Below are 23,679 nucleotides of genomic sequence, written 5' to 3'. Positions count from 1 at the left end.
TCTTTTGGGAAGATTTCCACAGCCAGCTATTTCTTCAGGATCATGACTAGCCAGCTTCTCCTTGGAAAAAGGTTTTTCTTGGGTTTGGAGAAAGCAGAGACAGATGGGTCTTCCGTTTCATTCTCCTGAGGAGTCAAGGAGGTGGTGTTTACATTGGAGTTTGAAGGAAGGGTATTATGGGAAGAATGGAGAAAAAAATTATTTATTTATTCTTTTCTTTTTTTTTTTTTTTAAATTCTGAAGCTGGAAACGGGGAGAGACAGTCAGACAGACTCCCGCATGCGCCCGACCGGGATCCACCCGGCACGCCCACCAGGGGCGAAGCTCTGCCCACCAGGGGGCGATGCTCTGCCCTTCCGGGGCATCGCTCTGCCGCGACCAGAGCCACTCTAGCGCCTGGGGCAGAGGCCAAGGAGCCATCCCCAGCGCCCGGGCCATCTTCGCTCCAATGGAGCCCCGGCTGTGGGAGGGGAAGAGAGAGATAGAGAGGAAGAAGGGGGGGGGGTGGAGAAGCAAATGGGCGCCTGCCCTATGTGCCCTGGCCAGGAATCAAACCCGGGTCCCCCGCACGCCAGGCCGACACTCTACCGCTGAGCCAACCAGCCAGGGCCTATTTATTTATTCTTAAATCTTCATTGATTTTAGAGAGAGAGAAGAAGGGAGATAGAAACATTGATTTGTTGTTCCACCCATCCATGTGCTGATTGATTGTTTCTTGTGTGTGCCCTGACCAGGGATTGAATTCACAACCTTGGCACATTAGGATGGTGCTCTAATCAACTGAGCTACCCGGCCAGGGCAAGAAAAAAAATTTTATTTTATTTATTTATTTATTTATTTTTCTGAAGCTGGAAACGGGGAGAGACAGTCAGACAGACTCCCGCATGCGCCCGACCGGGATCCACCCGGCACGCCCACCAAGGGCGATGCTCTGCCCACCAGGGGGCGATGCTCTGCCCCTCCGGGGCGTCGTTCTGCCGCAACCAGAGCCACTCTAGCGCCTGGGGCAGAGGCCAAGGAGCCATCCCCAGCGCCCGGGCCATCTTTGCTCCAATGGAGCCTTGGCTTGCGGGAGGGGAAGAGAGAGACAGAGAGGAAGGAGGGGGGGGTGGAGAAGCAAATGGGCGCTTCTTCTATGTGCCCTGGCTGGGAATCGAACCCGGGTCCCCCGCATGCCAGGCCGGTGCTCTACCGCTGAGCCAACTGGCCAGGGCCTATTTTATTTATTTATTTATTTATTTATTTATTTATTTTTCTTCATCCAGTTCTCTATTTTTTTTACAGTGATTAAAAGCCTAAAAGCCTTTAAGCAAACTCTTGGCCAATACAGCAAGAATCCCTAAAAGAGTAGTGTCCTTAACATGTTCACCAAGTCCAAGTTGGCCCCACCACCATGCCAAATCCCTGAAAAATGCAACCCAACTACAGTTCAGTCTGTTAGGAGCTGTCACAGGGAGCAGGAGTCCAGGAAAGTTCCCCACAGGAAAAGTCCGCATGGCACTGGAGTTGTTGTCACCATTCTATACTTTGCAGCTCATGTCCAAGTCCCAATGACCGCTGCTTCTAGCTGGTAATGATTATATTTTATTTATTTTTTTACAGAGACAGAGAGAGAGTCAGAGAGAGGGATAGACAGGGACAGACAGGAACAGAGAGATGAGAAGCATCAATCATTAGTTTTTCATTGCGCATTGCAACACCTTAATTGTTCATTGATTGACTTCTTTTTTTTTTTTTTTTTTTTTTTTTTGTATTTTTCTGAAGCTGGAAACGGGGAGAGACAGTCAGACAGACTCCTGCATGCGCCCGACCGGGATCTACCCCGCATGCCCACCAGGGGGCGATGCTGTGCCCCTCCGGGGCGTCTCTCTGCCGCGACCAGAGCCACTCTAACGCCTGGGGCAGAGGCCAAGGAGCCATCCCCAGCGCCCGGGCCATCTTTGCTCCAATGGAGCCTTGGCTGCGGGAGGGGAAGAGAGAGACAGAGAGGAAGGAGGGGGGGGTGGAGAAGCAAATGGGCGCTTCTCCTATGTGCCCTGGCCGGGAATCGAACCCGGGTCCCCCGCACGCCAGGCCGACGCTCTACCGCTGAGCCAACCGGCTAGGGCCTGATTGCCATCTCATACGTGCCTTGACTGTGGGCCTTCAGCAGACCGAGTAACCCCTTGCTCGAGCCAGCGACCTTGGGTTCAAGCTGGTGAGCTTTTGCTCAAACCAGATGAACCTGCGCTCAAGCTGGCGACCTGGGGGTCTTGAACCTGGGTCTTCCACATCCTAGTCCGAGGGTCTATCCACTGTGCCACCGCCTGGTCAGGCAAAAAAAATTTTAATGCTTATAACTACCCCTCCAGTAAAATGCTTTCATTGAAATTTATACAGTTCTTGAACACATGGCATTGATAAAAATTGCTGTTGATATTGTGACTTTAAAAATCAGAAAAGATAACTAAAGGAATTTTTTTTTTAGTTAGAGAGACAGAGAGAGGATACAGATAGGGACAGACAGGCAGGAAAGAAGAGAGATGAGAAGCATCAGTTCTTCATTGCAGCACCTTAGTTGTTCATTGATTGCTTTCTCATATGTGCCTTGACTGGGGGCTGCAGCCGAGCCAGTGACCCCTTGCTCAAGCCAGTAACCTTGCGCTTCAAGCCAGCACAGCACGAGGCCCTGTGCTCAAGCCAGCGACCTTGGGGTTTTGAACCTGGATCGTTTGTGTCCCATGCCGATGCTTTATCCACTGCACCACGACCTGGTCAGGCAATCATTTTCTTTTAATATTTTTAAAATTTTATTAATTTTTAGAGAGGAGAGAGGGGAGAGAGAAAGAGAAAGAGGAGGGAGAAGCAGGAAGCATCAACTAACATTAGTTGCTTCCTGTTTCTGCCTTGACCAGGCAAGCCTAGGGTTTTGAACAGTCAACCTCAGTATTCAGATCGATGCTGAAGTAATCTTCATTTCCCTCTTCTCCACTGATTTAAAATGATGTTCCTGAGTACTACTGAGTATTTGATTTCCTTTTGTGCCCCAGTTACTATCATATAAGGCAGTGTTCTTTTTCTAATGACTATACATTCCTTTTTTTTTTTTTTTTTTTTTTTGTATTTTTCTGAAGCTGGAAACGAGGAGAGACAGTCAGACTCCCGCATGTGCCCGACCAGGATCTACCCGGCATGCCCGCCAGGGGCGACGCTCTTCCCACCAGGGGGCGATGCTCTGCCCCTCCGGGGTGTCGCTCTGCCGCGACCAGAGCCACTCTAGCGCCTGGGGCAGAGGCCAAGGAGCCATCCCCAGCGCCCGGGCCATCTTTGCTCCAATGGAGCCTCGGCTGCAGGAGGGGAAGAGAGAGACAGAGAGGAAGGAGGGGGGGGGTGGAGAAGCAAATGGGCGCCTCTCCTCTGTGCCCTGGCCGGGAATCGAACCCGGGTCCCCCGCACGCTAGGCCAACACTCTACCGCTGAGCCAACCGGCCAGGGCCTGGCTATACATTCTTTAGTGAAAAGGGTCCCTATGGGGGACTGCCCTGTTATGAATTTACACAGAAAAGCCAAGAATTGTGACATCTCTATTAGGTGTATATAGTTGTTTCTAGTTCCTCTTTGTCCAGGTGCAGTTGACCAGTTTGTAAGTGACATTGCTTACCATTGTGAGACATACTCTTACTCTTTTCAGATTTCCAGAGTGCAGAGCTAGAGAGATAGCTAATGGTCAAATTCTCATGTATCAGGGAAAATGGTTTTGTTAATCTTTTGCCTACACTCACCTAAAACCAACCTTTTTGTTAGAATTTGGGGCATTTCTTAAGCAATTAAGTTAAAGTTTTGCCTTTAATAGATATTAAGCCTAAAACAGTGATATGTGTCCTGGCTTGTTGAATTAATAACCTAATATTTTTCCTTTAGCTTAGATGGCCCTGCTGCACAAACCTGCTTAAATGAATATCACCTTTTTTTCCTACTGGCTGGAGCATTTATGGGTTATAGCTATAGCCTCCTGTATTTTATTAACAACATGAACTATCTTCCATTTCCCATTATACAGGTAAGCTATCATTTGAACATTACCTTATGTCAGAATTTGGCAGAGTTAAAATTGTCTTGGTGTATGTATATATAACTAGCCTCATCTGATTAATTCAAGGTATGATCAGTAAAACTTAGGACTGAAACCTTAGATCCTCAAAATGCCGTTTGGAGAGGAGAAGTTTGTTTTCATGAGACTTGAGCATATGTTTGAGAGCTGTAGCCACCTTTCCTGCAGCCACTCTCAGAATACCACTTTGCTCCACTCTTTCCCTCCCTGCTAGGTAGTGGCAGTTGCTGTGACCTAGCAGGGCTGGGGGAGGATGAGGATGACATTCATGCAAAGTACCTCTGTGCAACTGCCAGCTTCTTTTTGAACCTAAGAACTTCATGAGCGTGAGGATGTGCAAGTAAGTATAGAATATGTCAGTTACTGTCTCCAGTCCTTTTCAGAACAAGGCATGCTGTGTATAAGTAAAACAATTTCTATTGGTTTGTTTGGGATAGTTTTAACTGTCTTTCAGTTAGGTTTTTTAAAGTCTCCTGATTGGGTAGGAGCTGTCTCTGGAACTCAGAACCACCTCCTGTGGCAGGAGAGTGATTGCTTGGGATTTCTCCCTCGAGCATCATGGCTGTCCCAGCCTGTCCCCATGACTTTCTGACTGTGCTGTTACTCACTTCATTCCCACTCTGGCAGGCTGAGGACTGGGCTTTGGAGCACAAATACAGACCCAGCCTCTTCCCCCTAGAACCCTGTGTGTTGAGAAAGGAGGGATGTGTCAGAGTACGAAGTATGTGAGTGTGGTGGATTAAGGTACTCTTGGTTTAAGTAAACTTTTCACATGCCCATTGTGTCCATGAGAACAATCTGATGAAAGTACACATCCATCAAGGAGACAGTGCTCACAGAAAAGGGTCTGGCCCTTACTTCCCTGTAGTCTGTGAGTATATGAAGATAAGATACTGTTTAGAAATTCTTCACATCTCTTGACGATGAATTAAAAATAGAATATCAGCTTTGCCACCTTAGTTTCACAAGGAGAAGAACTCCAAAGTTTTGTACAGAAAAAGTCATGGTAAATTATCTTCGATCCAAACTTAATTAAGAAGATAGAGAATGAAAAATAAAAGTGATAAGAGACAAACGAGACACCCCAAAATCCATTGCTTCTCTGTGGGCCTCATTTGAAAGTGATCATTTATTTAACATCACATACAATAGTATGAACATAGGAGCAGTCTAATAATTGACACTGCTAATAAATTATTTTTACTATGTAATGTCATATTTGTCAAGTTTGACTATTAACATTTTTATAATTTCTTACGATAAAATTTTTTTTTATAAATACATTTTTATTACTCTTAATGGAGTGACATCAATAAATCAGGGTACATATATTCAAAGAAAACATGTCCAAGTTATCTTGTCATTCAGTTATGTTGCATACCCATCACCCAAAGTCAGATTGTCCTCTGTCACCTTCTATCTAGTTTTCTTTGTGCCCCTCCCCTTTATGATAAAATTTTAAACTTATTCTTATATCCAGAATTTTATTCTCTGATGGTAATATTTAGTTAGCTTTGGTGTCAGATTCAACTTTGGCAGAATGTTGATTTTTAACATTTGGTCAATCAGCATTTGGCCAAAATATGGGGGTATCTTATAACTGGGAGTATACAATAGTATTGGGTCTGCCCAGCTGAGTGCTGTTCTCCAGAAGGTAGGTGGTGGGTGCAGTGGTTTTATTGGGTGGGTACAATGCAGTAAGGTAGGATTTTGGGAAGAGTAGTTGAAATACGGATTTTTGTGCATGGGTACATAGTTTTTCACCCCTCAAGTTTGTAACTGTCTTTGTTTGCCTAGCTGGGTAGTTTGGCCTACCGAGAAGACTAAGGGGAAAGGGGGCACCATAGCCTACTTTCTTTCACTAGTCCTAAGAGCATGGCACACAGTTTATGACCTTTCCTTATGCATTTTTAGTTGCTGAAGCAAGCAGAATTGATTGCTAAGAAATTGCGAACTTGATGTGAGAAATCAGGCCTGTTCCTTACTTTTCTTTTCATTTTTTTTTTTTTTTTTTTTTTTTTTGTATTTTTCTGAAGCTGGAAATGGGGAGGCAGACAGACTTCCGCATGCACCCGACTGGGATCCACCCGGCATGCCCACCAGGGGGCGATGCTCTGCCCATCTGGGGCGTCACTCTCTTGCAACCAGAGCCACTCTAGCGCCTGAGGCAGAGGCCAAGGAGCCATCCTCAGCATCCGGGCCAACTTTGCTCCGATGGAGCCTCGGCTGTGGGAGGGGAAGAGAGAGACAGAGAGGAAGGAGGGGGAGAGGGGTGGAGAAGCAGATGGGCACTTCTCCTGTGTGCCCTGGCCGGGAATTGAACCTGGGACTCCTGCACGCCAGGCCAACGCTCTACCACTGAGCCAACTGGCCAGGGCCACTTTTCTTTTTTTTTAATAGCTAAGTTGACCAGAGAATGTTAGAACTTAAAAAAAATTTTTTATAAGCAATAACAAGCATTTTAGTAATAATTATTATTATTATACTTATTTTTGGTATTGCCTTTCAGCCACCTTCCCAAGAGTATAGTGGTATTTTTATTATAAACTATTCAAGTACAGTAAAGTGAAAGTTCCCTTTTCTTTGCTACTCAGTGACCAGTCTCTGTCCTTGCCTCAGAGATAGTGACTGATTTAGTATATATTCTTCCAGAGTCCATACTGTACATTTATACATATATGTATCTATAACATTATTTATTTTGTAAGGTGGAGTTTTCATAGTTCTATATTGTATATATTATTCAGTAACTTTGTTTTTCATGTAAAAATATGAAAAATTAGATCTTTTTAAAAAACTTAATTTTAACCAATTTGCATTACCTCATTAGATTTTTTTTCAGCATTAGCATGGAATAGAGGACAAAGGAGTGGATGCATATACCAAGATGGGCTTGGCAAGCTCTAGGCCAGGGGTTGGGAACCTATAGCTCACGAGCCGGATGTGGCTCTTTTGATGGCTGCATCTGGCTCACAGACAAATCTTTTTTTTTTGGTGTGTGTGTTTTTCTGAAGCTGGAAACGGGGAGGCATTCAGACAGACTCCGGCATGCGCCCGACTGGGGTCTGCCCGGCATGCCCACCAGGGGGCGATGCTCTGCCCATCTGGGGCGTCGCTCTGTCGCTACCAGAGCCACTCTAGTGCCTGGGGCAGAGGCCAACGAGCCATCTCCAGCGCCCGGGCCATCTTTTGCTCCAATGGAGCCTCAGCTGCAGGAGGGGAAGAGAGAGAGAGAGAGGAAGGAGAGGGGGAGGGGTGAAGAAGCAGATGGGTGCCTCTCCTTGTGTGCCCTGGCTGGGAATTGAACCTGGGACTTCCGCACACCAGGCCGACGCTCTACCATTGAGCCAACCGGCCAGGGCTCAGACAAATCTTTAATAAAAGAAATAATGTTAAAAATATAAAACATTCTCATGTATTACAATCCATTCATTTCCTACTGCTCATGTTCATGGTTGTGGGTGGCTGGAGCCAATCACAGCTGTCTTCCGGGACAACACCAAATTTTTATTGGATAATGCTTAATGTACACAGGTTGTTGTATGGCTCTCATGGAATTACATTTTAAAATATGTGGCGTTCATGGCTCTCTTAGCCAAAAAGGTTCCCAACCCCTGCTGTAGGCCAACGAGACTGAAAGTATTAAATAAGATAAGGTTGATAGAGCCTAGCACATAGCAGATATTCAGTAAAGAGTAGCTCATAGCCAGACCACAGACAAAACTCAACAGGAAATTGAAAAACACTAATTTGGGAACAAGAGTACATATTAGTTATTCTCTGCATATCTGCTGAAATTTCTATTTTCTTCCCTAGCCTCTCTGTACCTTGTAAGTAATGGTTAAAGCAAGAGCTGCAGTAGGAATAGTACAGAAACTATGCAGGGTTTTTTTGGTGGGGTCAAGGGGAGAAGGTGTAACAACCTGGGCTGCACAGAATAATGCAATTCCACATCTTACAGTTGGAAAGAATTTGAATAAGCTAGTGTATTTAGAGCTGTTTAGTGACCAAGTATTCATAGGGGCTGCTTTTTGGGGGTATTTTGGGGTTTTTTTTTTGCATTTTTCCGAAGCTGGAAACGGGGAGGCAGTCAGACTCCTGCATGTGCCCGACTGGGATCCATCTGGCATGCCCACCAGGGGGCGATGCTTTGCCCATCTGGGGCGTCGCTCTGTTGCATCCAGAGCCATCCTGGTGCCTGAGGCAGAGGCCACAGAGCCATCCTCAGCGCCCAGACCAACTTTACTCCAATGGAACCTCTGCTGCAGGAGGGGAAGAGAGACAGAAAGGATGGAGAGGGGGAAGGGTGGAGAAGCAGATGGGCACTTCTCCTGTGTGCCCTGGCCGGGAATTGAACTCGGGACTCCTGCACGCCAGACCAACGCTCTGCCACTGAGCCAACCGGCCAGGGCTGGAGCTGCTTTTTGTAAGATGCTGTAGGACTCTGCAGACATGGTATGAAGGTGTAACTTCCACCTAAGTACCATAGATCTCACTGTTTAGTTTTTGAAGTTCCTTAAAGAAGGATTGGCCTGAATATTATAATAAGCACAAAATATATGTATTCTTTTATATTGATAAGAAAATAAGCACAAAAGAAGACCAGAATTTGGAAAGATCATCTTTTATTCATTAGGTTTCCTTAGATTCTTTTCAATAATTAAAAAATTTTTTTTCATTGGCATTTTAGGCCCAGGAATGGGAGAGGAGCAAACAACTTCTTGTTTCATAAAAGTACAGTGTCGGCCCTGGCCGGTTGGCTCAGTGGTAGAGCATCGGCCTGGCGTGTGGGAGTCCTGGGTTCGATTCCCGGCCAGGGCACACAGGAGAAGTGCTCATCTGCTTCTCAACCCCTCCCCCTCTCCTTCCTCTATCTCTCTCTCCCCCTCCTGCAGCCGAGGCTCCATTGAAGCAAAAGATGGCCCAGGCACTGGGGATGGCTCCTTGGCCTCTGCCTCAGGTGCTAGAATGGCTCTGGTTGCAGCAGAGCGACGCCCCAGAGGGGCAGAGCATCGCTCCCTGGTGGGCATGCCAGGTGGATCCCGGTCGGGCGCATGTGGGAGTCTGTCTGACTGCCTCCCTGTTTCCCACTTCAGAAAAAGAAAAAAAGAAAAAAAAACTGTCTTCAGGAAAAGTTTCATATTTTTTCTTGATTCTTAACCTCCTTAGCTGGGGCAGCCTACTTATCTTACAGATAGAGAGGACTTGCTCAGTGTTGTACAGAAAGAGGAGAGCACTAGAACTCAGGTCTCCTGATTCCTAGGCTAGTGTTATCACTTCTTGCTTTTATTAAGATAATAACATTTTAAAAAATGTAGTGTAGGTCCTGGCTGGTTGGTTCAGTGGTAGAGCGTTGGCCTGGCGTGCGGGAGTCCTGGATTCGATTCCCTGCCAGGGCACACAGGAGAAGTGCCCATCTGCTTCTCCACCCCTCCCCCTCCTTCCTCTCTGTCTCTCTCTTCCCCTCCCGCAGCCGAGGCTCCATTGGAGCAAAGTTTGCCCAGGTGCTGAGGATGGCTCTGTGGCCTCTGCCTCAGGTGCTAGAATGGCTCTGATTGTGGCAGAGCGACGCCCCAGAGGGGCAGAGAATCGCCCCCTGGTGGTCATGCTGGGTGGATCCCGGTTGGGTGCATGTGGGAGTCTGTCTGACTGCCTCCCCGTTTCCAGCTTCAGAAAAGTACAAAATAAATAAATAAATAAATAAATAAAATAAAAATATAGTGTAGAGGCAGTATACATTATTTTTTTATTTTTATTTTTTATTTTTACAGAGAAAGAGTCAGAGAGAGGGATAGATAGGGACAGACAGACAGGAACCGAGAGAGATGAGAAGCATCAATCATTAGTTTTTCGTTGTGACACCTTAGTTGTTCATTGATTGCTTTCTCATATGTGCCTTGACTGCAGGCCTTCAACAGAATGAGAAACCCCTTGCTTGAGCCAGCGACCTTGGGCTCAAGCTGGTGAGCTTTTTGCTCAAACCAGATGAGCCCGCACTCAAGCTGGCAACCTCAGGGTCTCGAACCTGGGTTTTCCGCATCCCAGTCTGATGCTCTATCCCCTGCACCACCGCCCAGTCAGGCAGTATACATTTTTAAGATTGCTGGCTCTGAAGCTAGCCTACCTGGAATTAAAAATCTCAGGTTTTCATTTTGCTAGTTGGTAATAGTGGTTAAGTTGTGTAAACCTCTCTGTGCCTCCTTGGTTTTCTCTTCTGTAAATTGAGTATAATAGAACCTCCTTCATAAGGTACTTTGAAGTTTAAACGGATTAATGTAAGTGAAGTGCTTAGAATAATACCTGATATGTGGTAAGTGCCCAAAGAATGTTAGCTGCTATTATTATTATTTTGTTTTTTTGTACGTTTTTGTGTATGTGTTTTTCTGAAGTGAGAAGCAAGGAGGCAGAGAGACAGACTCCTGCCTGTGCCTGACTGGAATCCACCTGGCATGCCCACCAGGGGGCAGTGCTCTGCCCATCTGGGGCGTTGCTTCATTGCAGCTGGAGCCATTCTAGCACCTGAGGCAGATGCCATGGAGCCATCCTCAGCGCCCGGGCCAACTTTGCTCCAGTGGAGCCTTGGCTGCAAGAGGGGAAGAGAGAGATAGAGAGAAAGGAGAAGGAGAAGGTTGGAGAAGCAGATGGGCACTTCTGTGTGCCATGGCTGGGAATTGAATCCGGGACTTCCATACACTGCGCTGATGCTCTACTACTAATCCAACCGGCCAGGGCCTGTACTTTTTAAAAAATCTCCACAGTCCTTAGTATAAGTATAGGTTGATATTAATTTTCTCATTTCTGATTTTATATGAGTGAGATGTTATATAACATAAGGTCTACCGGAAAGTTCTGTCTGTTTTTGGAATAAAACAAAATACAAATTTTTCTTACCGTTAAAAAACTTTATTAAATAATATAATTGCCATTATTATTAATGATTTCTTGCCAGCGTGAGGGCAATTTGTATATCCCATTTTTGAAAAATGTTTTATCTTTTGATGCGAAAAATTGAACCAGTGCTTGTTTGATATCTTCTTCATTTTTGAATTTTTTGCCCTTCAAAAAATTTTGTAAGGACAAAAGCAAGTGATAGCCGGAGGGTGCTAAGTCCGGGGAATATGGTGGATGCAACAGACATGCTTCTGTACCATTTCTTCCTTGTTGAAATTTGTAAAAATTACAGTGGTGTAAATGAACTTTATCAGTAGCCATGGGTACACTATCGCTTCACACATAAGACTAATGTGAATCAACTTTGTTTTAGTTAATTTGATACGTCAGTATGTATACATTAAGTGATAAAAATAGAGAGGCACACATGCGCCAAATAAACATGTGCTTACGAGTCGAAACTTGTGATAGAAACGGACAGAACTTTCCGGGAGACCTTAAATGAACATTAAATATGTTAACATCCAATATAGTTGTTATTTTGCTCCTAGAATGATTTTGTCTTTTATGCAGTGATTATAGTTTTATGTGTGGACTATTAGAGTTGTATGCTTGCTTTAGAATAAACTAGAACCTCTGTTTGGGTGTGCTGTTTGATTCTGTTTTCTTTTTTCCCCACAGCAATACAAGTTCTTGCGCTTTAGGAGATCTTTTCTCCTACTAGTTAAACACAGTTGTATGGAATCACTGTTCCTGATTAGAAATTTCTGCATTGTGTATTATTTTCTTGGTAAGAATTTATGCTTTTTGATAGTGTATGTGTTAGTTCATAGCTGAGAAGAAATGTCAGTTACAGTCATTCTTTTTTTTTGTTTTTGTTTTTTGTATTTTTTCTGAAGTGAGAAGTGAGGAGGCAGAGAGACAGACTCCCCCATGTATCTGACCGGGATCTACCCGGCATTCCTACTAGGGGATGATGCTCTGCCCATTTGGGGCTTGCTCCGTTGCAACCGGAGCCATCCTCAGCGCTCAGGCCAACTTAGCTCCGATGGATCCTTGGCTATGGGAGGGAAAGAGAGAGACAAAGAGAAAGGAGAAGGGGAAGAGTGTAGAAGCAGATGGGTGCTTCTCCTGTGTGTCCTGGTTGGGAATTGAACCTGAGACTTTCACACACTGGGCCGACGCTCTACTGCTGAGCTAGCTGGCCAGGGCACAGAGTTATTCTTGATTGTTTTTTTATGTTTACTATATTTGTATCTGTGTGATTAGCCCAACTGATTTCATTGGTTAGATTGTCAAAGAGTAATTAAGGGAAAATATACTATAGTTGCATCACTTGAGTTGTTCACTGATTGCTTCTCTTTTTTTTTTATTTTTTTTTTTATTATTATTATTATTATTATTATTTTAATTTATTTACTTATTCATTTTAGAGACAGAGAGAGAATCAGAGAGAGGTATAGACAGGGACAGACAGGAACGAAGAGATGAGAAGCATCAATCATTAGTTTTTCGTTGCGCATAGCGACACCTTCGTTGTTTTTTGATTGCTTTCTCATATGTGCCTTGACTGCGGACCTTCAGCAGACCGAGTAACCCCTTGCTAGAGCCAGCGACCTTGGGTCCAAGCTGGTGAGCTTTTGCTCAAACCAGATGAGCCCACGCTCAAGCTGGCGACCTCGGGGTCTCGAACCTGGGTCTTTGGCATCCCAGTCCGACGCTCTATCCACTGCGCCACTGCCTGGTCAGGCTGATTGCTTCTCTTAAGTGCCTTGACTCCAGGGCTCAGGCTGAGCCAGTAACTCCACACTTAAGCCGGTGATTTTGGGGTTTGGAACCTGGGACCTCAGGGTCTCAGGTTAATACTCTATTTACTGTGCCACCACCAGTCAGGCTGTTGTCTGCTTTTTGCAGTTGTAGTTTTTATAATCCATTTTTCTACATAGTTTTCAAAACTGTCATTCTAATGTTAATACTTCATTGTATTACCCTACCACAATCAGCCTGGTTGTTCTTTCATACGGGCTTACCTCGTTTTACTGTGCTTCACTTTATTACACTTCACAGATGTTACATTTTTTACAAATTAAAGGCAAGATCCTTCAGCAAAATGATTACAACTTGCTTTATTGCAGTATTCTGGAATACCACAATATCTGTGAGGTATGCCTGTAGTTGTACTTTGGGCTGACATAGGAACCATGTCAGCATTTCCATGCTCAGCTATTTCTTTCATTTCTTTCAAATTTAATTTCCAGTGTTACCACTTTTCATTTTTTTGTTGTGCTTTGGTCTTTTTTGGCCAGTTTCCTCTTTCACTTATTCTTTTTTGTAAATGTTATGTGGGTTTACCATGGGAGACAAGGAGACAACACACTACATGCTTTGTTGTCTGTGCCTGAACTGAAGAACTGATGTGAGTGACCAGTCACCAACAGACTTTGAAAGAAGAGATGTGATTGGTCATAGGTCATGGTGTGCATTCATTATCTACATGCTGATTTGTGTACTGAAAAGCTAGAAGAGCTATAATGAGTTGCTTACAGTTAGTATGCTATGGCAACTGAACTTTGAATAGTGTTGTTGGGGACTGGTTTTAGTAACTAAACCATGGTAAGCGAAATATGTACATGTAGGAACTACAAAGCAAGGATTGTTTGTACTGTATTTAGAAATTTACTCTTTTTTTCTTGCCCATTCCTAATCAAACAATCTAGCATTTAGACAGAAGTCTTGGTGTCTATTTGGATGTTTCATCAACCTCATATTTGAAAGCATGATTAAGGTTTGCTTTTATAACTTCTTGTTCATAGCTTTCTATTATTTCCCCCTCAGGTCATATTCCCAAAGCTTGGATTAGCACTGCTATGGACCTTCACATAGATGAGTAAGTGCTCTATGAAAAGTTTAATTTTAACTCTTTTAGATGTTTTCATCCTCTTAGATGTTTGCTTCTTTCCAGATGTTTTGTTTGGTTCAGTCTTTAAGATTTTTAAGAATTATGTTCATTTTTGAATACACATCATTTAAAATTCCAATGATGTATAAGAAGGTATGCGTGAAGAAGATTCCCACGCCTGACCAGGAGGTGGTGCAGTGGATAGAGCGTCGGACTGGGATGCCAAGGACCCAGGTCTGAGACTCCGGGTCACCAGCTTGAGTGTGGGCTCATCCGGTTTGAGCAAAAGCTCACCAGCTTGGACCCAAGGTTGCTGGCTCGAGCAAGAGGTTACTCAGTCTGCTGAAGGCCCATGGTCAAGGCACATATGAGAAAGCAATCAATGAACAACTAAGGTGTCGCAATGCGCAATGAAAAACTAATGATTGATGCTTCTCATCTCTCTGTTTCTGTCTGTCTCTGTTAAAAAAAAAAAAAGATTCCTTGCCCTCATCTCCAGTCACCTAGTTATTGTCCCGAGAAGTAAGCAATAATTCATTTCTTGTTGGATAAAGCTTTTATATTATATAAGAGTAGATAGACTTCGAGTTGTGTGGTATGCGTGTCCTTGTTTTTCTCCTCAATAATCATTCTATGGTAGGTTGTGCTAGACAACCACAATGCTCTTTAATACTGTATCAGTATTCAAATTTGCCTGTGAGGAAACCAAAATTGCGGAGGGTCACGTAGCCAGTTGACGGTCATAAGTGGCAATCAGGTATATTGTTCTAGTTATTTCCCATGCATTTTACACATAGATAATCTTTCTTTCTCAGATAAATGTAAATTTCTGTATTAATGTTTTCTTTTAATTGTTAATTATTTTACTATAAGATATCATGAATGGATATCACTAGTATCAGTTTTGGGGAGTGAGAATATTGGCATAAATGGGTGTTTATGAGCTATTATTGTTTCTACCATGTAGATTTCAATTCCTAACTTTGAAAGTTTATAGGTAAAATTTAGTTTTGTCTTCTGCTTCATTGCTAGTTATGAAACCAAATGCATGGGTCATTTATTATGTTAGTCCATATTTTAAACCTGGTCAGATGGAAAGAGAAAAAAATAATTATATTTAATAGAAATTTAACATAATACGTTTTCCTCCTTTCACTTAAAACATATTTTGTTTGTATGTGTGTGGTAGTCTGTCCTTAATGTATGCCAGGTCTCAGTAAATGTTTACTTAGAAGCTGAAAATGACTCAACAAGTAAATGTCAAGTACTATGCTGGGCTCTCCTACTATAAGGTGTTTTAAATCTCATCATAGCCCTAAGAGGTAATATAAAAAGATTATGCCTCCATTATATGGATGAAGAGACTGAGAGTGTCTTGAGTCTAGAGATTTATGTAATCTCAACACATAAACAGTTAAAGGTTCCAATCCTATTTTTACTGTTGTGATTATAGGGTTGTGATGACTTTGCTGATTGATCTATTCAAGGTTTTGGTGAGATAGTATTTATTTTGTTTAGCATTCTAATGGAGTTTCTTAAATCACTTTAAAAGTAAAGATTGTTATATTTAGTTAGTACTATGTCCTTTTTAGCTACTATAAAACTGTCTATGGGGTATAGAGGTAGAGCTGAAATGTGGTCCAGGAGAGGTGCAAGTTATGTTGAATGATTAAAAAAAATTTTATTGATTGATTTTAGAGAGAGGAGAGAGAGAAAGGCAGGGGGAGGAGCAGGAAACATCAACTCATAGGTGCTTCTCGTATGTGTCTTGACTGGACAAGTCCAGGGTTTCCAACCAGCGACCTCAGCATTCCGGGTTGGTACTTCATCTACTGAGCCACCACAGGCTAGGCTATTGAATGATTTTTAAGTATCAACTACAAAGCAACTATCAAAATTTTACCCAACATCTAGGGGTTGGCTTATTTTTCAGGCATAGTAAGTAGCCGTAAAGGTTTCGGACACAAGAAACTGAGTGCTAGTTTAGGTCTGCTCTTCCCTCTAGGCTCCCTTTATGTTCCCGTTACAGGTATTAGGGCAGGAACTTCATAGGGTACAAAATTATAGGAATCTCTTACTATTATTTTTACAAATGGGATTTATTTGTTTCTCAGTGTTGAGCCCCAGATCTGTTAAATGCTTAGATTTTATTTTTCCCATAGGATTAAATAGTAATTTCTGCTTTCATAGGCAATTTCATAAGTCTCTTGATACTGTGAGTGGCCTCTTGAATCTCTCATTACTCTACCATGTCTGGTTATGTGGTGTGTTTCTCCTGACAAGTTGGTACAACTCATGGATACTCTTCAAAATCTATGCCACAGAGGTTAGTACTGAGTTTTTTTGTTACTACATTTGAATTTTGGAGTACACATTTATTTTGAATAGAGCACTGATTAGTATGCTATTATGTCCAAAGCCATTTTGGTGAATTAGGTTTTGGTCTGTTCTGAGACTTCATTAGAGATGTATCATTTATAACCATCATTTACTTTTTTTTTTTTTTTTTTTTGAAGCTAGAAATGGGTAGAGATAGACAGACTCCTGCATGCGCCCGACCGGGATCCACCCAGCATGCCCACCAGGGGGCGATGCTCTGCCCCTCTGGGGCGTCGCTCTGTTGTGACCAGAGCCACTCCAGTGCCTGGGGCAGAGGCCAAGGAGCCATCCCCAGCGCCCGGGCCATCTTTGCTCCAATGGAGCCTGGGCTGTGGGAGGGGAAGAGAGAGACAGAGAGGAAGGAGAGGGGGAGGGGTGGAGAAGCAGATGAGCGCTTCTCCTGTGTGCCCTGGCCGGGAATCGAACCCGGGACTTCCGCATGCCAGGCCGACGCTCTACCACTGAGCCAACTGGCCAGGGCTCATTTACTTTTTTTTTATGAGGAACAGTGTTGGTATACTTAATTGTTAGACACTAAACTGAATAGACTGCTAGTGGTATCTACATATTTACTGTGTTTTATCTACAATCTAATTATCTTCTGAAGGTTTTTATTTCTCTGTTGAGTACATACTTGCCGGGCCTGAATTTAAAAATATATTTATATACTATTTGTATGGGTGTTATGAAAGTATTTAAATGTAAGGCAATAAAACATTTGTTCTTCGAATTAAACTTTAAAATTTATAGTAAAGAAGTGTTTTTAAATGAATGGGATTTACATTGTCTTTATCCTCCAGGTGTTTGTCTTAGAAAATGAGTTTTATTTTACCATCTGTATAGGTTTATATCCTTTAGTAGCTTCCAAGAATTTTTGTTTCTAAAATTTCCATTATTGGTAGCCAGAGATCAAATAAAATTAGGAGAGTAACATTTTAGAAAGTAGTATGTTTGGGTATTTTTAATTCAACTTATTAATTTTTTTTAAAGATTTTGTTTATTGATTTGGGGAGGGGGGTAGTGGTAAGCATCAACTCATAGTAATTGCTTCTCATATGTGCCTTGACCAGGCAAGCCCAAGGTTTCGAACCGTCAACCTCAGCATTCCAGGTTGAAGCTTTATTTGCTGTGCCACTATAGGTCAGGCTAATTCAATTTACTTTTGCAATGAACACTGAAGTTGTTAATTTGGTTGTATTGTCTCCTTTTATAATTACTTTCAATTAGTACTACTGAATGTAATAAAGTCATGAAAAGACTCATTTTCATAGTCCTTTTGATTATATTTGATAGGCTCATCTGTTCCCTGTTCAACCACCATTTGCAGAAGAGTCAGATGAATGCCTTCCAAAAGTTTTAAACAGCAATCCGCCCCTCATCATAAAGGTACCAGAACTATGCATTTTGTATCTTTACACAGTCATCTCTAACTTATTTTATGGAGGACTTAATATTTAGTATATTTAGGTAATCTGATGTATTTTTGAGGGCCTAGAATATTCTAGTACTGGTATTGTAAAAATCACTTACATGCTGTATTCACCCTTTGAGTAGTGAGTTTTTTTTCATGCTCACTGACCCCTGGGAGTAAGTTTTTTAAATGAAATTAGTTCCAGTTCCAGTTTTATTAACTTAAAATCATGTTTTTTTGATAACTGATTTATGGAAACAAGAAGAACATACATTTGCCTTGTTTTTAATGTTGCCTTACACATTTTTAAAATAAAAATTAATTTTTGTACAGTCATACTCTGGATGGTCAGGAGGCACAAGGACATACATGAACATAACTACTCAAAGGGTTAAATGCTGTTTTACCTTTTTAGTTTTCTTTGTAAATAACTAAAATGAAAGTATAGATTGCAATGTATGTGTATAAGGTAAGCTAGTTCTGTATTCAGAATAGATATAAAAATACTTCTAAGCATGAAATGTGATGATATCCAAGCATATGCAGTAGCTTTTCTCCTTTTTCTTTTTCTTTCTTTTTTTAGGTGAGAGGAGGGGAGATAGGGAGGGAGGCTCTTGCATGTGCCCCGACTGGGATCCACCCAGAAACCCCACATTGGGCTGATGCTCAAGTACTGAATTATTTTTAGTGCCTGAGGCTGACATGCTCAGACTAACCAAGCCAGTGGCTGCAGGAGGGAAGAGGGAGAGAAGGGGGAGGAGAAGCAGATGGTTGCTTCTGATGTGTGCCCTGACAGGAATTTTACCTGGCATGTCCATTCACCGAGCTGATGCTCTATCCACTGAGCTACCAGCCAGGGTCTGTATTAGCTTTTCACAAACTCTTCATGGAAGTAAAACAAAGTACTGTGGATTTTTTTTTTGTATTTTTCTGAAGTTGGAAACGGGGAGGCAGTCAGACAGACTCCCGCATGTGCCCAACCAGGATCCACCCGGCATGCCCACCAGGGGGCGATGCTCTGCCCATCTGGGGCATTGCTCTGTTGCAACCAGAGCCATTCTAGTGCCTGAGGCAGAGGTCATGGAGCCATCCTCAGCACCCGGGCCAACTTTGCTCCAGTGGAGCCTTGGCTGTGGGAGGGGAAGAGAGAGACAGAGAGGAAGGAGAAGGGGAAGGGTGGAGAAGCAGATGGGCACTTCTCCTGTGTGCTCTGGCCGGGAATTGAACCTGGGATTCCTGCACGCCAGGCCGACACTCTACCACTGAGCCAACCGGCCAGGGCTGATTTTCTTTTTTTTTTAATCACTGGATCAACAAGTATTTTTACTCATGTAGTTGTTGGCCATTATAATTAAAGGTAGTGCTTAGCCTGACCACGTGGTGGCACAGTGGATTGTGCGTCGGACTGGGATGCATAGGATCCAGGTTTGAAACCCCGAGGTCACCTGCTTGAGCGTGGACTCATCTGGCTTGAGCATGGGCTTACCAGCTTGAGGGCGGGGTCACTGGCTTGAGCGTGGGGTTATAGATATGACCCTATGGTCTCTGGCTTGAGCCTAGAGGTCACTGGCATGAAGCCTAAGGTCGCTGGGTTAAGCCCAAGGTCGCTGGCTTGAGCAAGGGGTTACTTGCTCTGCTGTAGCTCCCGATCAAGGCACATATGAGAAAACAATCAATGAACAACTAATGAGACCAAGGAGCGTCATGAATTGATGCTTCTCATCTCTCTTCCTTCCTGTCTGTCTGTTCTTATCTGTCCCTCTCTCTGTCTCTGTCACACACACAGGAAAAGGTAGTGCTTGATAGTGTGTAGATATTCAGTGAACTCTATAAAGATAGGAATAATGATAATGATCCTAAAAATGTATTAATTGAAAGATGTTAAGTTACAATAAATTTACAAATCAAACTAATTGAAAATAAATTGTTTTGATTTAAAAAATTTCATTTTTAAATTTTGAAGTAGGTTTATAATATATGTGATCCTGATAAGTCATAGTAATTAAAAATGAATTGAAATAGTTAGAATCCATACTTGGTTGTTTTTGTTTGTTTTTTTGTGTGTGACAGAGACAGAGTCAGAGAGAGGGACAGATGGGGACAGACAGACAAGAAGGGAGAAAGATGAGAAACATCAATTCTTTGTTGCGGCTCCTTAGTTGTTCATTGATTGATTTCTCATATGTGCCTTGACGGGGGGTGGGGGAGAGCTACAGCAGACCGAGTGACCCCTTGCTCGAGCCAGCGACCTTGTGCTTAAGCTGGTGATCCTTGCTCAAACCAGATGAGCCTGCGCTCAAGGGGGCGACCTCGGGGTCTCAATCCTGGGTCCTCCACATCCCAGTCCAATGCCCTATCCACTGCGCCACCACCTGGTCAGGCTTTTTTTTTTTTGAGAGAGAGAGTGAAGCATCAACTTGTAGTTTTTACCTAGTTGTGCCCCTATTGATTGCTTCTCATACATGCTCTGACTGGGGCTCAAACTGGTCACCTTGGAATTGAGCTGGTAACCCTGGGATTGAGTTAGCAATCTCAGTGCTCTGGGATGACAGTCTATCCATTGTGCCACCAGCCAGGGCCAGAATCCATACTTCTGATTACAGTGTGGAAATGTTATAAACCAATAAGAAGATGAGTCACTGAGGCTTTGATTCCCTTTAAATATCAATAACAACTATGTACTTTAATAGGTAACAAAAATCCCTGTTATTCATTTGGTTATACAGGGGAACAAAATTTTTGTTGCATCCACAAAAACACTTGTTCTTACCTAATTTGAGTATGCTGATCTCAAATCTGACATTAGTTTTTTCTCTGTAAGCTACAGTTCTTTTGCAATTCAAGATTTTAGGTTTTCATCTTATTGTAAAATTTTCAACATTTAGTTTGACATAATGAAGTAGAATGTCTTCTTGGGCATCATTTTTGTGAAAATATAATAATTTATATAATGCAGTAAATACACTAATACACTAAAAGATATGATTGCATCAGAATATGTCTACAATTTCAAAATAGAACATATTAAAACACTTATTTTAATCATAAAATTTGCGCAAAACATTTAAATTCTATTCAGGCAAAAATTTGTGTTTGTAGCTCTTGTGTTTGTGTACTTGTTGAGGACAATCTCGTTTGATGCTCCAGCAGTAGTCTGCTCATCACTAACAGCTCCAAGATTTTTGGGAAACTTATCAAGGTAACTGTTCAGGAAGTGAATCTTTGACTCTTTTTTTTTTTTTTTTGTATTTTTCTGAAGCTGGAAATGGGGAGGCAGTCAGACAAACTCCCGCATGTGCCTGAGGGATCCACCCGGCATGCCCACCAGGGGGTGATGCTCTGCCCCTCTGGGGCGTCACTCTGTTGCATCCAGAGCCATTCTAGCGCCTGAGACAGAGGCCACAGAGCCATCCTCAGCGCCCGGGCCAACTTTGCTCCAATGGAGCCTTGGCTGCTGGAGGGGAAGAGAGAGACAGAGAGGAAGGAGAGGGGGAGGGGTGGAGAAGCAAATGGGCGCTTCTCCTGTGTGCCCTGGCTGGGAATCGAACTCGGGACTCCTGCATACCAGGCCGATGCTCTACCACTGAGCCAACCGGCCAGGGCCCACGAAGTGAATCTTAATGCTCATGTTACATCCAATGTCACGGAAAGCCAACAGCATCCTTTGAACCAGAAGTCCATAGTTTTCTGCTTTTTTGTTGCCATGGAAGTTCTTTGTAACTGCCACAAAAGACTGCCATGCTGCTTTTTCCTCCTTATTCATCTTCCTGGCAAATTCTTCGTCACATATGAGGGTCCATCAAATACACCTGCTTTCATCTTCTCAAAAGAAAAGGCAGGAAAAGCAAAAATAATATGTTGAAAGCATTCACTTTCTCTGTTCAGAGCCTGAACAAACTGCTTCATTAAGCCAAGTTTGATGTGAAGTGGGGGAAAAATGATCCTGTCTTGATTAACTACAGGTTCATTCACAATATTTTGCATCCCTACTTCCCGAGCTTCATGTTTTGGCCACTCCTTCTGTGTCCAGTGTTTCTCCCGAGCTCAGCTGTCCCACAAACACAGAAAGCAAGGATACTTCGTGAAACCACTTTGTTGTCCTAGCAGGAAATTTACCATTTTAAGATCCACACAAATGATCCAGTTATGCTCCTCATACTTTGGAAAGTTGAGGACAATTTTTATGTCATTCTTACTAAGTCATTCAATTCAGGTTGGCTAAACTGCTGAGAGTTAATGACTTTTTGCTTGGCATCAGAAGAAGACCCTTCAGATTTTACAACCATTTCCTCATGCATCTTATTAAAATGCACTTGATCACCATGTTCACTTTCTTCATCCTTAGAAGAAATAAAACCATTGAAAACTGGAACTGGGAGTGTCTCAGAGTGTGGGATAGGTCGTATTGCTGAAGGAATATTAGGATATGTGATCATATGCCGTTTTTTCTTGCTGATGCCCTTTGTATGGATCAAACAGAAATAAGAGTCACTGCTGTGGTCCTTAGGTTCATGCCAAACCATGGGCATACCAAAAGGCATTCCTTTGCATTTTCCTTTTGTCCAGTCATGAAGCATTTCCTCACAATTATGACACACAATATGAGGAGCCCAATTCTTGTCTTGATCGCCAAGGGGAACTTGAAAATAGGCAATATACCTACGTGTCACAAATGATGAAATATTGCGCCTTTGACGTTGAAGTGTGTAACAGCCACATATATAACAGAAGGTGTCAAGACTGTTCTTACATTTACGCCTACTCAAAGAAGCCATGATTCAATCTTAAAACAAAATAAGAGTGTTTTTATCAGATAATAAATTTTTACATTTAAAAACAACTACAATTATGTAAAAGTGATGTTTGTAAAACATTAATTGCCTTGTGGTTAGTTCAATCCAAGAGTCGTTGCCCTTTAACTCCAATTTAAAAACCAATGCATGCCATTAAGTGTAACAAAAAGAAATTAAAATTGCATAAAAACTAGAGCATGCACCAAAAAACGGATTTCAGATTTGGAATCAGCGATGCAGAAATATATAGAAATAGTTCTAAAACTTCATGCAACAGAAAATGAAAAAAATAATTGTTCCCCAGTGATATTTGATAGGTCTTTGTTTACTGGTCAGGTGTCAGTCACTTCTATTTACTAGGGTATAATGATGAATAAGATGTAGCACAGCCTACTAGGAAAGGCAGATGCATAATTTAATGAAAATTTACTGTGGTGAGTATAGTGGGAACCTTTTATTCTGCTTGGGACCAATGTAAGAAAGCTTCACAGCCTGACCAGGCGTTGGTGCAGTGGTTAGAGCGTTGGACTGGTAGGCGGAGTACCCCGCGGTCGCCAGCTGAAGCGTGGGCTCATCTGGTTTGAGCAAACAAAAAGCTCACCAGCTTGGACCCAGGGTCGCTGGCTTGAGCAAGGGGTTGCTTGGTCTGCTGTAGCCTCTGGGTCAGGGAGCATATGAGAAAGCAATCATTGAATGACTAAAGTGCCACAATGAAGAATTGATGCTTCTCATCTCTCTCCGTTCTTGTCTCTCTGTCCCTATCTACCCCTCTTTCTGAGTCTCTCTCTGTCTCTGTCAAATAAAAAAAAATTAAAAAAAAAAAGAAAGCTTCACAGAAGGATGGCCTCTTGATTGATGAGTGAAGAGGTTTGCTAATGAACAAAAGGAAGATTTTCAGTAAAGTACAATAGACATTACATGTCTTCTGTGTGTTAGGCACTACCTTTGAATGTAGTAGCATAAAGGCTTTGTTCCGGCCTCACAGTTTGGTGGGTGGAACTAGAGGAGACAAGTAAATAGGCAATTACAATAAATTATATTCAGTGCCACATGTGAGAACTGTGTTAGTGTATGGTAGTGTGGGAGAGGCCAGGGAAAGTTCCAAGAGGAAGGGAGGTTTAAGTTTCCCAGTATAACGGTGGGAAAGAACACAGAGCTCTGTAGTTCCTTGTAGCTGGAACATACTGTAGTAGGTGGGCTAGCTTATAGAAGATGG

General features: G+C 42.7%; 1 protein-coding gene and 1 non-coding gene across 2 annotated transcripts in view; one reads left to right on the top strand and one right to left on the bottom strand.

The window, feature by feature from the left end:
• The window catches only part of NDC1 (NDC1 transmembrane nucleoporin), a 66,043-nt gene that overhangs the window by 12,737 nt on the left and 29,627 nt on the right, over positions 1-23,679 (top strand). Inside the window, exons 5-9 of the mRNA XM_066376335.1 lie at positions 3,901-4,039; positions 11,663-11,771; positions 13,817-13,868; positions 16,071-16,206; positions 17,553-17,645. Coding sequence (XP_066232432.1) covers positions 3,901-4,039; positions 11,663-11,771; positions 13,817-13,868; positions 16,071-16,206; positions 17,553-17,645 — 529 coding nt within the window. The remainder of the gene's footprint in view (positions 1-3,900; positions 4,040-11,662; positions 11,772-13,816; positions 13,869-16,070; positions 16,207-17,552; positions 17,646-23,679) is intronic.
• On the bottom strand, positions 16,665-16,740 carry TRNAA-GGC (transfer RNA alanine (anticodon GGC)). The gene has a single exon. It is a non-coding gene; the product is annotated as a tRNA-Ala (tRNA).

This window comes from Saccopteryx leptura, chromosome 3 (assembly GCF_036850995.1).
Source record: "Saccopteryx leptura isolate mSacLep1 chromosome 3, mSacLep1_pri_phased_curated, whole genome shotgun sequence".
Classification (NCBI taxonomy): Eukaryota; Metazoa; Chordata; class Mammalia; order Chiroptera; family Emballonuridae; genus Saccopteryx; species Saccopteryx leptura.
Note: the sequence above shows the minus strand (reverse complement) of the source record. Positions and strands in the feature narration are given on the sequence as shown.